Source organism: Telopea speciosissima, chromosome 1 (assembly GCF_018873765.1).
Source record: "Telopea speciosissima isolate NSW1024214 ecotype Mountain lineage chromosome 1, Tspe_v1, whole genome shotgun sequence".
NCBI classification, from domain to species: Eukaryota; Viridiplantae; Streptophyta; class Magnoliopsida; order Proteales; family Proteaceae; genus Telopea; species Telopea speciosissima.
Genome location: NC_057916.1, coordinates 70,460,505 through 70,478,831, shown reverse-complemented (window position 1 = coordinate 70,478,831; position 18,327 = coordinate 70,460,505). Strand labels below are relative to the sequence as shown.

Genomic DNA, 18,327 nt, shown 5'->3' with positions numbered 1-18,327 from the left:
TGAGGTAAAAACTCACAATAAGGGGTGTCAATGGGTCAACTCGGGTTTTTTTGGTTTCGATGTGGTCTTTAGAGAAACCAAGAGCAATTCAATGATAACTTTTTGGTTTTGGCTCGGTGTCCATGAGTCGACAAGGGTGTCAATGAGTAATGATTAACAAAGTATCGAATTACGGAGCCGGATCAAATAACCGGAACCGATCCAGACCGAATTTAATATGGTTAAGTCTTGGATTTGAATATCTGAAAATGTCTTTAAAATTCAATTCCGATCAGATCCGGATCTACCAACCTAACCAGCGAATGTAATCGAATATCCCCAATTGTCACATGCGTCAATGAGTCGACTCCGTCTGAACTATCCAAATGCCCTGATCATACTGTATAAACAAACTAGATTTTAGAAAATTGAACGAGTCTTTATTTGAGGTAAAAACTCACAATAAGGGGTGTCAATGGGTCGGCTCGGGTTTTTTTGGTTTTGATGTGGTTTTTAGAGAAACCAAGAGCAATCCAATGAGAACTTTTCGGTTTCGGCTTGGTGTCCATGAGTCGACAAAGGTGTCAATGAATAACGATTAACCAAGTATCGAATTACGGAGCCGGATTGAATAACTGGAACTGATCCGGACCAAATAACAGAAACTGATCCAGACCGAATTTAATATGGTTAAGTCTTGGATCTGAAAATGTATTTAAAATTCTATTCTGATCTGATCCGGATCTACCAACCTAAACGGCGAATGTATTCGAATATCCCCAATTGTTGCATGCATCAATGAGTCGACTCCGTCAGAACTACTCACCACAATCCTTGATCGATACCCGTCTATTACGCATCTCCATCTCATGCAGGTATGGGATATCCACATAGTAATCAGGCTAAATCGGTTCAGAAATCGAATCGATGTAGAATTCTGGAATTAGCCCATGATTCGGTTCAATTGAGATGGATTATAAAGAAAATGAGTTACAATCAACCGATCCCAATCCGAGTCAACCGATTCTTAAATCCAGGCTCCAGTCTCTACCAAAAAAAAACATGCCACAGTATGGCAGCAGAGTAGATTCAGATCCTCTACTGCCGAGTAGGTTCCTGCCATGGTCCTGCTGGCATCTGTGAGCTTGACACCTGTCAATATCCATATCCAACGTCCAAGTTACAAATCCTCTAAAAAGTGGTAGGATTTCCGGTTTATGAGCACACCAAACGCAAGCCAACCATAAACCCAAACCGACCAGAAAATAGAAACGAAAGGTTTTAAGTTTCAAAACAAAAAGAAATCCCTGCTTCTCTCTCATCTTCTTCATCTCCTCACCGCCATGGAACCTTGAACAACACTTGAACAGCACCGAGGGAACAGTGAACAGTGAGAAATTTCCTTCCATTCCTCTTCTTCATCTCCTCACTGCAATGGAACCGTGAAGGCTCCTGTCTTCTTCCTCTCCTCTGCTTCATCTCCTCTGCAACCTCTGTTGTTCGCACAAATCGGAAGCCGAGGATCGTTGGTGGAACCATTTGCCCCTTTCATCTTCTTCCATCCTCTTCTCAATGTAAGTATTTCAAACCCCAAATGCTTTTTGTTGATTAATGTTTGTTGGTGGAACCATTTGCCCTAAATCGTTGGTGGAACCAATTTGCATCTCTCACTCTCTCTCTCTCTCTCTCTGTACGTGTGATGGTTTCTTAGTAGTCTGATGAGGAAGACGTTTGTTGAAGAGCCTTAAATAGCAAATGAGAAAGACGGGTAGAAAACACTGCGGTAGTAGAAAACACCAAAACTGGGGAAGGACGACCTGCCTTTAGTTATTTCTTTTCTCTCAAATTTGGACTCCCCATGCTGGGTAGTACTACACTCCAATCCATGTGAATCCTTTGAGGTTGCAATGTCTTTGTAGTGGCTATGTAATTACCAGAGAGGATTCATGAATGATTCCTATTGCCTTCTTTACGATGCAGATAAGAACCAGAAAGTGAAACGACTTTGGCTTAGGAAATGATGTGTGAAGAATGACAATGGATTAGGAAATGCTTTTCTGCACCTACAATGTAACAATAGGATTTTGCATTCATGGTATTTCTCTACTGGTATTTTTCTGGGGGACACCGAGGGTGTGTTTGGTATGCATTCTTGGAATGCATTCCGGGGCGATTTCATAAGTTTTTATGGTCCGAGAATGCGAAATCTACCTGGAATGCATTCCAAGAATGCATACCAAACACAGCCTGAGTCTTCATGTGTTTAAGATCTTCATCTCCTCCATTATCTCAGAGATTAATCCATAATCTTGTGACATAGCAAAAAGAGGATTGATTTTCTTAGCCTTTGCCATATTTTTCCTAGTTAAAACAGAATTATTTCCTAGTTAAAATTGAGAAGCCTGTCTCTTCTTTCATCTGTGGGAAACATGCAATTTCACTGAATTCTTCATGGACCATTTGGCTCACTGTCTCAGGCATCATTGTTCATATTAATTGCTTGAGTCTGTCTCCTTATCTGCATATTTTGTTCAAAGAGTGAGCAACATAACCAAGTTGATTTTAGGAGTTCACATTTATGAATGAGGCTCTTCGTGTAAGCTGTAAGAAAGGATACCCAGTTCGAGTTGTGAGTTAAGATTCAACATGGATTCATTTTCATGCTAGTACACACAAGGAGTGCAAACTGCAATAGGGTAAACTATCCTTGCTTGTCTACAAGGCATCTAATAAGTTAACATTTTTGTAAGATTGAACCAAACTGTGGCCTGCGCGATCAATGTATATTTTTGAATTGTTTTTTCCTCTATTTGTTCTTTACATCATTCCATGTTGTGTGATTCATTAAATTTTTATTAGACCTTAACTAACATAGTTTATGGAGGTAGGTGAGTCTTTAGCTCAAAAAGGAAGAGCACCTGGGTTTGTTTCCAGGAGATGATGGTTCGAACCCATCGGGACTCGTATAGTCTTTTCCATTTGGAATTTAAGAGTTTAGTAGTTTCTTCTTTTGGATGATATTTGACAGTTCATTTATTTCTGGACAGTGAACATTTAGTTTCCATTTCAATGTGTATGATAGATTGGTTTTACTGTGTTTTTCTTCGATTTTATTTCATCTAATGTTAGCCCTGTTATTTGTACATAGGTTGAAAGAGATTGACCAAAAAAATTGAAGCTAAGAGGGGGGGATTTTTCATCTTGAATTGATTCAATCTAGTCTGTTTTTTAGTTTCTTGGCCTTTCATCATATGAACTAGTTGCTTCCTTGTATGATCAGTCATGTTAATTTTATTGAGGGGAGTTATTACATTATTGAATTAGTAATGCAGTTTTTATAAATTTCTTTGGATATCATAAATGAGACTTGTTCTTAATCCTTTGGGAAGACTACTTCATTTTATAAATTTCTTTGGATATCATTTTGTGTTTGTAGTCCTTCCCCTGCTGCTGTTGTAGCCCCAATTGAGCCTCTGGACAATGCTGCAGCATTTTGTGTTTGAAGTCCTTCCCCTGCTACTGTTGCTGCAGCCAAATTCTATTGATTCATGAGCATGGCCACCAAGTGAATAGCTATGTATGTGTCATAAACTGATGCCCATTCTATTTCACTGTGGGGACTAGGGGAGCATCATAACAAAATCTACTTATCCAAGATAGCAGTATCATGTTGATATTCAAATTACAATTCATCAAGGATCAGATCCAACAACAACAGTGATGTTTGTTCCTGGTACAACAACAACTTGAAGTGTCCGGCACAGTGTTTACGATAACTCAAGAAACAGACATCTCTGTATAGTTTATTCAATCTATTTTAAAATATTTCTCAACTAGTTTTATTTATTTGAGTACACAAATTAAAATGAACATAGCTAGAATTAACTGATTTATACAAGAAACCATATTGAGAATCAACTAGGCATTGGGTCATACATCTTTTGCTGTAAATGATCTGTGGTTGTAAACCTCTGAAGCAATTCAAATAACCTGAGCCTTGAGTGGTTCACCACAGGCATTGAAGAGAACCTACTGATGAATACAGACATTAATAAGGAACCTACTGATGAATACATTAGAGTCTTGATGGACTCGAACCATCATCTCCTAGGAACAAACCCAGGTGCTCTTCCTTTTTGAGCTAAAGACTCACCTACCTTCATAAACCATGACTATCCTGTGTTTTCGCACCATTTTCTAGATCTCTCTCTCTCTCTCTCTCTCTCTCTCTCTCACACACACACACACACACACACAGGTACAGCAACCCTGCAACAACCCTTTAAAACCTGGAGATAACCCCAACGACCCCATTGAGATGCTAGTAGTACGACAACAAAAGAAAGTCCTTCAACATAAAGTTGATTGGTCCAACCAGTATGATTTTGGGGGCTCATCCAATGGGTTGCAAACTGATACAGAAAAGAATGGATGCAAAGACAAAAACTTTGCATTACCCATAAACATAAACCATTTCACTTGTAAACAGAAAGTGGTTCAAGTGTTCAGTATTAGAAACTGAAGCTGATTAGTCACCACAAGGATTCAGATATAGAATATTTTATAACGATGAGGCATTATGGAGAAGATGATGAATTGGTGTAAACGCTGTTTCAGTCACAGTATATAGCACTTTAAGGACAAAAACAAATTATTGTTATTATTTTAAGAGTTTTGCCATAAGAGACACATGCAGAAGACTGAACAAAAACATGTATTTTATAATGCTAAAAGCAGCCCAATCTTGTCTAAAATCTAAACCTAATTAGTTTAACACATCGAGTGTCAGTTTGGCTTTTGATTGGGACATTTGAAATTCTAAGTTACAATGCAAAAAAATTGTTTTAATACTTTCAAAACCTTCATTTCTAGAAACAGAAAATAGGCAGAAACCCAATAATAAGGAAATGAAAGACAGGAACAACAACAATAAGAGCACCAACATGAAGAACACTCAGATACACAATGAAAATTGGACATCAATACAGTACTTGAGTTCCAGGGAGGGACGAATTAATGTTCTAACTTCTATGGAGCAGGATTTTCTGCAACCATTTCTCAGTCCAAGCTCAATTTCAGAAACCAAGAATTTTGACACATCCAACAGAACTTGGGCAGGGCAGCTATGGAACTGTGTACAAGCACCCTATTGTTTCAAGAGAAAGGGATACTAGTTCTGGGACAATAGAGGAGGTAGATGTATATTTTCAATACAAATACATACATTTTTACCACCATTTTCTCCATATTTTTTCTGTTGAAACAAGTTTTAAGGTAGGCCTAAAATGTCTCATTTGTTGTAATTCTAGAGATGAAACATGATAAGAAAGTAGAATATACTGCCTCAAAAGGGAAATATACTTGAAACAAGAAATTGAAGATCGGAAGATTTTAATGGAATCAAAAATAAAATTGAAAAATGTCACCACTCAAACCTCTTGCATGGCAGCTTTTATACTTGAACTAGCCAATGCATCGCACCATAGATAGAGAGAGAGAGAGGGGGGGACCTGCATGCCAGCTGAAAATTGGTGGTTCACCTCAGCCATAACCTGAAAGCATCAAAATGAGAATAAGCCCCACAAAAATTGTTTTCAAATCCAGACATGACCCACCCACTCCTGATCTTTGAAAAAAAATCATTAAATAAGAAGAAGATCAATCAGCATGGAAATCAATCAATTCCTCAAATATGCATAACATTGTAACCAACCCTCGAGTTCCTATACTAAATATATACCAACCAGAAAAGAAGTAAAGGGATTCTGACAGCCATAAGGCGTTGAAAGGGAATAACAAATCCAGCTTATTTCACAAATTTCCATTTTCAATGTTTCAACCAACAAGTGAAGCAGCAACTTATATTCTAGAGAACAATAGCATTTTATTAACATCGGATGATTCATAAGAAGTTACACTCCTAATTTGACATGTCAAGAGCAGAACTAGTTCCAGCAGTACCTCATATGGATGACCTTCCCCCATGCCGTTTTCTCGATGAATCCATATATGACTTCCAGTGAAAGCAGCACTTCCAACTATTCTGAACTGCAACAGTGAAATAACTGTTATTAATCTTATTTGATAATGCCTAGAGTGAAAAAAAAAAACTGTACAGAAAAGGTTCAGACAGTATGGAAGATGGGAGAATAAATATACCCATAGGCTTCTCCAACAACATGGACCTGGTTAGTCATCATCATCTTAATGAGAGAACAGACTTAGTCCTCAACTTGACATCCAAGCCGATAAAGCTGAGTTTCAGGAAAACTCCCAAGTTCTTCCCACTCTTTTAGAAGTACTTCTGTTCTCTCAAGTCCAGAAATGCCCAGTAGAGAAGAGTACCGTGCAGGCTCATAATGACATTCTTCATAAACCAAAAGCCTGTCATAGTGAAAAGTAAAACTCTTTCTTGAAGCTCAAGAATTTAAAGTAGATAACAGAGATAAAAATGACTCTTGACAGAAACAAACGGCTTGGCCCTGAGAAACATGATTTTCTCCCTCTTGCTTCTTTTCAAGTCATGTAATCTATGGAAGTGTTTTGACCATAATCTCAGCATGAAAGATACATCACTGATGGCACTCAAAAATCCAAAGCCACCAGAAAGTTAATTTTTTTTCTGAAATTGATTAAAGCAACAATGCCATAATGAAAGCAGGTGGTAATGTAATTGAAACCATGAGAGGATGGCCCTCTTCCCACTACACCTTGTGGGTTAGAGACTACTTAACTTTGTTTGGGACCTTCCATATGAAAGAAGGTCTACTTAGTACTCAGTTCCTGAATTAGATAAGAGAAAGAGAATAGGATTTCCTTTATTCTTCTTTCTACTTCCTTTGATAGAAATCTTATGGCCTTTACATCAATATCTTATGTTTTGAGCAAAACCTAGTAAGAGAAATGATAGAACAGCAATGCCATATTTTGTTGACTTACATCAGCACCGTTCGGTTAATGTTTATTCTTGCATCCACGGTCCATGATCAAGCGAAGCATTTTAGTACTCGGCTCCCTTACTATTGAATTTTTTCTCTGACCTGTTAGATGTCATATAGGGTTTTGGATTTTTTTCACTTACTGACCATAGTATTAGGGAAGATGCTGCCTTCTTAAGGAATGACAAAAAACCCAAAAGGGTCTGATATATTAGAAGGCTTAGCATTGTCTTCCTCTTTGTTTATTGTTTATGCTTTAAGAAAAGCTTAATTGAAAGGCATGTGGGCCTGGGGGCCTATCAGAAGCAATCCTAAAGCTGGCAATAAAGAAAATAGAAAGTAACATCTCATCATGGTGTGAGCTGTTTTTAAATGCTGTCTCATACATGTAGAGGAAGAATGGGGGATTGAAATACATGGCTGTAGAGAGTTTGGCTTCAAGGTGTTCTGTTTTAAGAGAGAAGAGGATAGACAATGGCAATGAGATTACTCCCTTGATGAAAGGCATCATTTACTCCAAATCTATGGCAGTCTCTGTTTCTTGATTCCTAATTGGTATTATGTGAATTTAACTAAAAGGTAAAGCAACTCAGAAGAATCTGGCATGAAAGATACATCACTAATGGCACTCAAACATACCTCTCAGATATTTCAGTGGTTATAGTGTCATAACCATCAGGCTAATAGATTCTCAAAGACAAAAGCAGAACAAAGATACAACATTCCTAAAAAAGAAAAAGGCATCAATGTTTCAAAGAAAAAAGAGTAGGGAAAATAGTAAGGATTAAAGAGCAAGGCAAACAACAAGATATGAATCTATCTCAACACAAAAAAGTAAAGAACAAACAAGCAGAAACATAGCCGCTTCTCCAATACACAGCGTTGAGAGTAAAAAATAAATAAATAAATAAATAACGGAAAGTGCAGTCCACCAACCAAAATAAAAAAAACACAGAAGAAATTACAAAAGAGAAACTAAATGTAGCAGACTCACGTCGGATTCCGGCAACCGATTTTCCAGAAAACAGACGATCAGTTGAAGGATAGAGAGAGAGAGAGAAAGAGATATTGGAGATTGAAGAAATAAGGTATGCCATAATAACAAAAATAATGGAGGAGACTTGAAAGGACAACAATGGAGAGTAAAAGAAATAAATCGAACGAACCTTTACAGTTCTCTGCCAAGGGAGGTTGAAACTCTTGAGTCTTAAAGCAATAAGATCTCTGTTGATTTCCAATCTCAAATCTTCTTAGCGACCTGCTTTACGCTTTTTCCTCTGTGGAGAATTCTCTCTTAAGCGTGAGAGAAACAGGGTAAAAGCAAGCCCTAGCCTTCCATCCGAGATACAATCTTCAGAACAAAAGTGAGAACGAAGCATTCGACAAGAGAGAGAGAGGGAGAGAGAGGAAATGTATTTGGGATCGTATTTCTTTTTTTTCTTTCGGTATTAAGTATCGTATTTCACTCAAAACCGTATAATATTTTGGAATTCAATTAACGGACAAGATCTATTGATACCAATTCCATGGATCAGATTATTCCTGACCATAGATTCCCTTACCTGCACTGCCGACCAGAAAACCTTTTGCTTTTATTATATTATCTTATTTATCTCTTAAGTTAAACATAAAAATGAGACATTCTACGGCGTATAGTCAAGGACGACTCCATGCGTGCGCACGCGCAGCATGAGTAGTGAGCTATAGAGGCGATAGTGGCATACGCACGCACTTGCTTCAAGCGATCTGATCTGGTACATTTTGATGTAATCAGATTTGTCAGATTAGAAGATCCTACAGTCACATTTGGTATGGTATGACTGTTGTGAACAGCTCCATCTCTTGTTTAATCTGGATCATTAGATCGGATGGTAATCGATCTAACGGTTCAAACACAAAATGAACAGATATGTCTGTTCAGAAGATGTGCTTCACTTCTACAAAATAGAATTGTAGTGTCCAAACGAAACATCTCTCTCTCTTGCAATCAATATCTCTCAAAGAAATTCTGTGTTTTATCTTTATTGCTTTGTTGAGTCCTGAAGGTGAAATTTGTCGTGTGGGGACAAATATCTCCTTTAAGATAGCGAGTAGAGGTTCAAAGTAGATTACAATTTCCTTCTTGATTTGATTTTTTCCAACAGGAACTAGACAAAGTACCAGTCCGATTAGAACACTGATTGGATGGGCAAATTTCTGACTGTTAGACAAGTTCTTTTGACCATATTTTGAGCTTCCTTTAGACATTATTTAAAGATCATGTGTGGATCATTTGAACCAACTCTTTAGTCTTAAAATTGCACATCCATTGTGTGTTACGGGGAATTTGATTGGCCCCACCACTATTTCAGTGGCTAGTATGCCAATGACATCTCTCTATGTATTGTCATAGACTCTTATTCCTTGGACGGGGGATTTCAATTCCAGGACTTGTAGAGCCTTAGATGAACGAGGGTCTTTGAAGGGCAAATGTTTAATGTTGACCCATTATCCACAAGTACATATGGGATTTCCTGTCCGTTACAATCAATGGTGATGTATAAAGCTTTGGTATGATTGACAGCTTCAGTCGTTAGATCTTTTTCATTGAAGAATAACACGTTTGAGGTGTAGATCCCTCCTAATATTTCGGTTAACTGTTGTAGCTTTGTCTCAAATGTCACGTGGACTTTCTTTTTTTCGTGTTTTTTTTGGTAAATCGTGGACTTTGTTGAGTGCCTTCAGAACCACATTTCTACGATCGAAAAAACCCATGAGAAGCCCCCAAATTGAAATACTTGCTTTGGTTTTCTGGATCTGCTTTAATATCTCATTTTACGGTATCTATGTTTGCTTCAGAATTTGTTCGGTCACTGATGTATATCATATTAATCTCAAAGTGTCCCTGGGGTTTAGGGATATCTTCAGCAAATTCCATTTTGACGAGATTAGACCAGATTTTGAAAAGTTGTTCGGTCCATTCTAGACTTCGTGGGTTTTCATCCACGGATCGTATGAGGGTTGATGGATCAAACATATCACCCACTTCTTCTATCATTTTAACTATAGATTTTGAAGACCTGTGGGTCGGTAATGGACTGTTCAACACATTGGGCTGTTGCTTATTCCTCATGGTGAACTTTCCTTGGTCCAAAATTTAATTGAAATTAGGAAGGAGCAGCCGCTATAGATTTTGGGTTTTGCAAATTGCGATTGGGAACTGGGAAGGAGCCCAAGAGTGAGGGATTTGGAGTTTTGTTTTTTATTTTTTATTTTTTAAATTTAACAAACCTAAGTAAAACTGCATAATTCTTTTAATACGTATAAAAATGTGTATAATACCATACCTGTTTAAAAACCTTTTTTTTTTCATATAATTGCATTTCAATTAAATGTTCGGATACGCATATATTGTGTGTTTTTACAAAGGTTGTGTTAGATTAATCCTCATCAGGCTATTGCTTATCCTCGATGTTTTGATCTGAATTTTAAATCAATTTTTTATTCCTATGAGTTGCTTGATTGCGGAGATTATATTTATTGCAAGATTGATTTATTAGATCAACCTTTGCAGAATTTGTGAAATTCCAATTCTAACCCTGACCTTGCATTTGATAATCTAACCAATAGATCAGAGCAACTTTTCAAAATATATTCTCCTGTTTATTTGGTGAACTCGACTTGAGTTCCACTTCAATCTGACCAATAGATGTCATGATATTTAAGGCAGTGGTTTGTATGCATTCTAGGTCGATTTCACATTCTCAGATGATAGAAATAGTACTTTTGTTGCTCAAGATTGTGAAATTGACTTAGAATGCATACCAAACAGTGTAAGTTCTCTTGAATTCTGGAAAAATTATTCTCTGTAAGATTCCTGTCTTGGGGTGGTTTTGCTTAGTCAAATACATCCTCCCATCACCGCTGTAAGTGAAAATCATAATGTTCCAAAATTAAACACATGACTAGGTGATGTTGGAGGAAAATTTGTTCATTAAATTTGGCTCTCAAAGCTGCTGCCAAATGAAAATTATTGGCAGTTACAGTGGCAAATTTAGCATTCTAAAAAAGAAAAACAATCTGCAGGTCCAGTAAGTTTTCTCATAAGATCAAACTTTTAAAAAGACATTTTTTGCGAATCGATCTTGCTGTATTAACACCGTCAAGGGAAAAAATCACCTTATATTCCAAAGTTGTCAACTTGTTTTCTCAGAGCCTAAATAAATAGTTGCAATGAGGTGGCCTCAACCTGCATTAGCTTCTTAGGCTCCAGCGGAACGATTTGCCTCCCTATAAGCAGGTACTCTGGCATCATAATTATCATATTCATCGTCCTCCTCAAGATCTTCCATTGTTTTCCCAAAAATAAATGGTTTTGTGCCCATCGTAGTGAATGGCATCAGGCCGAAAGCTCTTGCTGTCTTGATCTCTCTAGCTACCTTCCTCTGGGCTTTGGCACTAATGCGGGTCTACACACGACAGTTAATAAAAAAATCCGAGGACATAAGTCAAAGATTCAGATGAAATCAAAGTCAAAACTTGTACTTGGCTAAGATCCGTTCTGAATTTGAACTTAATCACCTTGCTCCTTTTGATGATAATTCCTGCTTCAGTAAGAAAGTTGGCGAGAAATCTCACATTCTGCATCACATCAGACTAGTAAGAATATGCCTGATAGTTCAGATTCAGATTGAGAAAACGGTACAGGAAACCAACTGCTGGATCAGTCAATATGATTGCATAGGATCTAGATAAAATTTTTATGTGATGATGAGATTCCATAATGAAGTCACTTGACAGTAAATGGACATTGCATGTCCATGTCGATTAAGGGCTCCTTCGTCACTGACAAGAGCCATTAAGGGGGGGAAATTTTGCAAGACAGCAGCAGAAAATGTTGATGAAGTCAAAACCAACTCTAAACCTTTATGTCAAAATGAACATCCTACAAATCAAGGCACATGGATCACTCCTTTGATACAAAGAATGATGCAAGGAATTGACAAAAATCTGCCATTGCTGGAAACTATAAACGTACGCAGATAACCCTAAAGGTCAGCAGGTAGCTTTCTGTAGAGGGGGGGGGGTCCATGCATGGCTTGGAGTTGGTTAATTTTCTGTATAATTATTTTGATCATGGGGCGGAATCTTGTAATTTGTTTCTTCTAATAAAAGAAAGCTATGTCACTTGGTCATATGGTGTAATGTGGTAGTCCCTCAGTTGTTTTAAGTATTTTAAGAGTTCTTGCAAAGTTAAATAATGGCCCTTCCTTTACAAGGGTAGTTGCTCTATTTATTTATCAAGGGTCCACAGTGATTTTTCCATGTTGATTCTTTATTCGAATTCATAACCATTCAGTGGTGGTGTAATTTATTTCTTCCCCTCAATCAGCAACTTCAATAATTCAACTCACATTTAACCTTCCTCAACAATGAACCCCCCTTTGCACACAAACCAATTGCAACTGTCAACCATAAACCTCAACTGGTGCAGAATCCCTCCATCCCCCCACCCCACAGATCGCTCTTAACTGCAGCAAAATATAATTCTCTCACACACTGCTCCTAAGAACTCACCCCAATTTTATAATCTTAAATCCCTATTTTCTTGGATTTCACCCTTCCTACATGATGAACTGGCTAGGGGTTTAGATTTCTAGGGTTGAACTATAAGGGATGGTGGGAAAAGGTTATGACAATCATTGACAAATAAGGGTTTAAAGAATTAGAAGATACAGTAGTGGGACTGAGATAACCCATAAACAGTATCTGAGAGAAAAAATCAGAGAAAAGGAGTAGTGTTGATTCCAGGATCAGAAAGGGAAGTATTAAACGGCAGCAGAGCCACCCAATAAATTGATTAAAATTTTTATGCTACTTTTTAAGCTTGACATGAACTGCTGAAGATGTTTTCTACATCTGCAGGTTAGATCTAAAACAGAGAACAACAAAGAGAAAAGAAGAGAAAACAAAACTGAAAGAACATTGATTGTGGCACAGCATAGTAGCAAGGAACAAAGAGGAAGAAGAAAAGAGAGAACGAGACAGACAGAGAGATGATAGAGAGGGGGGAAGAGAGAGTACACCTTGTTAAGGATGTCGATTAGATTTAGTAGTCTGGGGGGTGTTTGGTTTGATTTCTGTCTTATTTATGTTTCTAGTTTATTTTCTATATTAAGGGTAGTTTAGGTATTTACTCTTGTAATGTGTTTTAGTCAATATAAGTAATATTGTTCCCGTCACGATTCAATTAATTAGAATCGTGAGGGAGTTTTCCTGGCTCTCTCTATCGATCTCTCTTCTCCCTTCTTCTCTACTGGTCACGATTGCAGGTCTGCACTCTCACATGGTATCAGAGCAACAATTCTGATCCACGATCTGCTCCTCTCCTGCGGCTTTGAAGACTTTTCTGTGTTCTCTCTTGTCGTGGTCCACAGCAACCATATGCTGCCTTATATTGCCTGAACCCTAGTCATATTATGATGAAGGACTAGGGTTCCCTGCTGTGCTACTGTTTGGCTGTCTGCAAGTTTGATGGTTGAAGTGTTTTCTACCCCAACCTGAAATCGATTTTCCAAAAAAAAAAAAGAAAAACCCTGTGGAAATCGATTTTGCTTCTCCTGGATTTTCCTATTCTCTACATTGCCTGCTGGTCTGGGGTTTTATTCTCTGCTGTTGGTGATTATTTGGCCATAAATTGGTCTCCTTTTGGGCTGCTGCTCTCAAGGTTATCGGGTCCTCTGTTTTTCTGCCCAATTTTGGGTTTTTTTGGCTGAAATCGATTTGTTTTGGCCTGTCCCATTTGTTGGCTGCATCTGTCCAAGCTTTGAGATATCATCTACTTGGTTATCATGGCTGACTCTAAGCCTCCTACAGATCACTTTAATATTCAGATTACTACCATCAAGTTGAATGGTGCTTCGAACTATCTTCTTTGGTCTCAAGCCTTTGAGGTATATGTTACTGCTCGCCGGAAGATGTCTTACCTTACTATGACTCCTCCAGCCTCTACTGATGATAAATATGAAGATTGGAAGTGTTAGAATAATGTACTCCAGAATACCGTGGGGGTATTCTGGTCCTTTTGGGGGTATTTTTATGTTATTAAGTGTTATTAGCTTATGTCGGCTATGTGGGTTTTAGTCCCACATCGCCTAGCTTCTATTATTTGTAACTTCTCCTCTATTATAAATAGAGGGACCTTTCTATAAGGGTGTCAATTGGGACGGTCCCCGGTATTTGGGATGGGACGGTACTCGTACCGGTACCAAAAGTACCAATCCCAGTACCGTCCTACTTAGTTAACGGGACCATACCTAGATCCCAGTCCCGATTACTAGCAGGACGGGACGGTACCGGTTCTTAAACGATTCTAGGCACTGTAGAAAAAGGGAGAAGAAGTTTAATTGTTTCTAACAAGGCGGGTTTATTAGTGTTGTGGAATTTTTTCACTATCATGAAATCTAAGTTGTCTACTGCTTTTATAAAGCAACTTAAATTATGAAATCATAGTTTTACTTCTTCAAACTCCCTAAGATCACATGTAATAAGCTTCTCATTTTTTTAAATCTAGAGAAATCCTACGAAATGGAAGAATCCCGTTGTGTTTCCTCTTTGATTTTCCCAAACAAAACTCTATTTATCACACATGTCACATGGTAGTATGGTACGAAGTACAAAGTGCAAAAAGGAAGAACCTGGTAGATGTAGTTGGTTGAGGGAGGAGGGAGGAGGGAGTAGCACTGTAGCAGGTTCTATGAAAGACTTCAAGCTACGGCTGTTGAGCTGTTGTTCCTCTTCGTATTCAAAAGGCAATTAGTGAAACCCTAATGAGTCATAATTCTTATACCCTTTCTTTTTTCTTTCTTTTTTTAAAAAAAAGATCATATATACTTTTTCTTTTTAAATGGTACTAGTAGTTTCGGTACCATCCGGTACCTAATTGGTATTTCGGTACTGGTACCGTTGGGAATCCCATCCCAAAACCGTCCCATCCCATTTATCATTCGGTACCAAAATTAGATACCAGTACCGTCCCATTTACTAATGGGACGGTTCGGTACTGGGTTTTAGCAGGACGGTATTGGGACAGTTCCCGGTTTCGGTCCCAAATTGACACCCTTACCTTTCTATCATTAATACAAGCTATTCCATTATTTTATTCCCTCTCTAACCCACGGTTCGACCAACATGGTATCAGAGCAGGTCTGATCTAGGTTAGAAAGAAAGAAAAACCCCTCTTTTTCTTCGATCGACTTCTTCCTCTTTTCTCTCTCTCGGTTTCTCTTTCTTCTGGTTTTTAGCCTCTTTAAGAGGGCAGCACTAATGAGGAAAATCTAAACCAATGATTTAATTGCTGCCCTCCCACAACCAATCTATTGTTGAAGGTACAACAAATTTTTTTTTCTCGATTTGCCGTTGATCGAGGGGCTGGAGTTTAGAGCTATCGTTCTATTGTTGCTGTCGTTTGCTGGAATCGATTGAAGTTGGGCTCATTTTTTATTTGGGTCAGAAAATCTCTCTGTTCTACCCACGGTTCCTTTGGTTGTATCAATTGGGGAATTTTTCTGGTTACGATTACTTCATCATACTCTGTTTCAGATCTGGCTCTTGAGCCACTGCCAGTATCGTTACTTGTTTTTTTGTTGATGGGTTTTCCGCCTTGGTGAAGAGTCGGAAGGTTGAAGAATCTGATGACTGATATTTTGCATCGCTTGCTGTTGCCGAAAATCCTACAGTTTGGGGATTCATATACTGCTGCAAATCCTGGAGAGCTGAATACTTGGGTTCCCAGAATTTCTTCGCCGCTTCCACTGATTATGATCTATCCTTGCGGGTTTTCTCTTAATTTTTTCTTCGATCAGTGCAATCGACTGATGCTATCGTTTGCGGATTTCTCGGCCGGAGAGGTTGTCGATTTGCTGATCGAAGAAGGAGAGGGTTGTGGTTTCTTTCTTGTTTCTCGTTTACAAGAAAAGACTTGTTGAAGTATTTCTTCGTGTCTTTCGAAGGAAGATACGACTTCAAGCTGGTGATATTCTATCTCCACCATTGTCTTGGTTCTGGTTTTGCGCCCCAGGTGCTCTTTCCGCAATTGAAGGTGAAGGTTCCCCTAGTTGGTACCGTGAAGGTCTCTAACACCTTCTCGGTTAAACCTTATTTTTCAGGTTCCACGGTTTCCACTTTATTTTATTTCCTATTTACCAAGTTTGCCCCTACTCTCGCTATTTGTTTTAGTGAAGTATCTTTTTACGAATGGCTTCTTTGTTGTTAGTATTTAATGCTATTACCCTACCTTTAATTATTACCCCTCCTTTCTCTCTTTATTTCACTTAAGCCATTCTCTAAAATTTCATGTCATCATGTGCCATCATTACCTTATTTGAGTTTCCAACTTTACCCTTATTTTTTGAAGTTATTTACTCCTACACCCTATGGCCCTCTTTGTTTTTTTTCCAAAGGAATCCTAACCTGTTCACCATATTTACCAGAATGCCATCCCTTATTCAACTTTATGTTATTTGCAATGTTTCTTTGATCCATTACTTTTTTATTTACCAAGGGCCCCTTACAAAATTCTGGTTATTTACGGAACTGCCATTATCTTTTAATGCATTCCCCTATTTGACTACCCAATTGACCCTTGAAAATTATGGTTTATTACCAGTTTGCCCTTTGGCTTGGATTGTATTTAAAAGTGGATCCCACCAAATTACAGCCATGCCATCCTTTTTTCCAACACCGTTCCCTTTCAATAATTCTAATTCCCTTCATATTCCATACCTTTGGTATTTACCCATAACACCTTTGGAAACTTTTGGTAAATTACAATTTTGCCATTCCTTCCTTTTTACTTACCCATAGCACCTTTGGAAAATTCTGAAAAATTACATTTTTGCCCTTAAACCTTACATCATCTCTGTTATGTCCACGTGTACTACATGTGAGGGGGGAATTATGTACAGTACACCTACAGACATTGTAGAAGCAGAACTTGCAGGAAACACTTGGTGCAAAACATAGAAGATCAGAGTTTTCACCATTGCCAATGGGTATTTACTTTGTTATTAGGTTGAGTTTGTCGTAAGGGGGAGATTGAAGTATTGAAGAGTATTGAAGATATTTGGTCGTTGCCTATTTGAGAACTTTCAGTTGGGTTGATATAGTATTTTTTCCGTTGCCTGATTCAGTTTGTTTTCGTTGCTTGCTGCTCTAGTTATTTAACTTCAAGATTTTATGCCATTATGACAATCTAAGATTCATCACTGGATAGCTATTGAAGATCGTTGAAAGCTGCCTTTTTTGGAAGACATTCCAGTCCTGGTTTGCTGATCATGGCTGTCCAAGTTTGAAGGTCTTTTTTTAAAAGTTCTTGAAGGTTTATTTGGGAGCTGCATTCATCTTGAAGCTGGATTCTGCTACAACTTATTTTTTCTCATTTTATTCAAGTTGGGCATTAGTACCTTGTATGCGCCAACTTGAGGGGGAGTGTTAGCATTGTTATGGAGAGAGTTTTTTCTTTAGTCCAAGCTGGATCTTCCTTCTTTAATATTTGTATAATCCAACTTGAGGGGGAGTGTTAGAATAATGTACTCCAGAATACCGTGGGGGTATTTTTACGTTATTAAGTGTTATTAGCTTATGTCGACTATGTGGGTTTTAGTCCCACATCGCCTAGCTTCTATTATTTGTAACTTCCCCTAAAGGGGCATTTCTATCATTAATACAAGCTATTCCATTATTTTATTCCCTCTCTCTGACCCACGGTTCGACCAACAGAAAGGCTGAGAATGCAACCCTCCTTTACTGGCTTTGGAATAGCATGGAGCCCTCCATAGCCTCAAACGTGATGTTTCATAAAACTGCCAAGGGTGTTTGGGAAGAACTCAAGGAGAGCTATTCTCAAGACACTAATCTTTCACGGATTTATGATTTGTATGAAAAGTTTTTCTCCTTCAAGCAAGAGGGAAAATCGCTTGGCGAATACTACAGCTCTTTGAAGGGCATGTGGGAGGAACTCAATGTGTACCAGCCTATATCTACTGATGCTGCTGTGATTAAGGCTCAACGTTCTGAATTTCTAGTTGCTAAGTTCCTTTCTGGGTTAGATTCTGATCTTCAGTCAGTCAAAAGCCAATTATTGATTAGTGAGAAGATCCCGTCTATGAATGAGGCTTACTATCGCATACAAAGGGTTGTTTCTCCTTCCACGGTCAAATCTGATGCAGCTGCTGTCTCTAAGGATAATTCTGCCCTTTTTACTTCTACTAGAGGGCATAGTCGTGGTGGTGGTACCTCTTCTCGAGGTGGTCGTGGTCGTGGGGCTGTTTCTGGTGGTCGAGGGGCTGGTTTGAACCTTGCTGGTACCTCTTCTAGTGATGGTGGTTCTCGATGGTGTTCTCATTGTGGTCGTCCTAACCACACTATTGAA

General features: G+C 38.3%; 1 protein-coding gene and 1 long non-coding RNA gene across 2 annotated transcripts in view; both read right to left on the bottom strand.

Moving 5' to 3' along the window:
* Positions 1 to 633: 633 nt before the first annotated feature.
* On the bottom strand, positions 634 to 6,023 carry LOC122648042. The gene is made up of 4 exons (XR_006331010.1): positions 5,941 to 6,023; positions 5,490 to 5,531; positions 825 to 828; positions 634 to 644 (listed from the first exon to the last, which is right to left on the bottom strand). It is a non-coding gene; the product is annotated as an uncharacterized LOC122648042 (long non-coding RNA).
* A 4,877-nt stretch (positions 6,024 to 10,900) lies between these two features.
* The window catches only part of LOC122650508, a 29,125-nt gene continuing 21,698 nt past the window's right edge, over positions 10,901 to 18,327 (bottom strand). Inside the window, exons 4-5 of the mRNA XM_043843919.1 lie at positions 11,478 to 11,537; positions 10,901 to 11,365 (exon numbers count right to left, since the gene is read on the bottom strand). Of these exons, the coding sequence (XP_043699854.1) occupies positions 11,159 to 11,365; positions 11,478 to 11,537 (267 nt within the window). The 3' untranslated portion in view covers positions 10,901 to 11,158. The remainder of the gene's footprint in view (positions 11,366 to 11,477; positions 11,538 to 18,327) is intronic.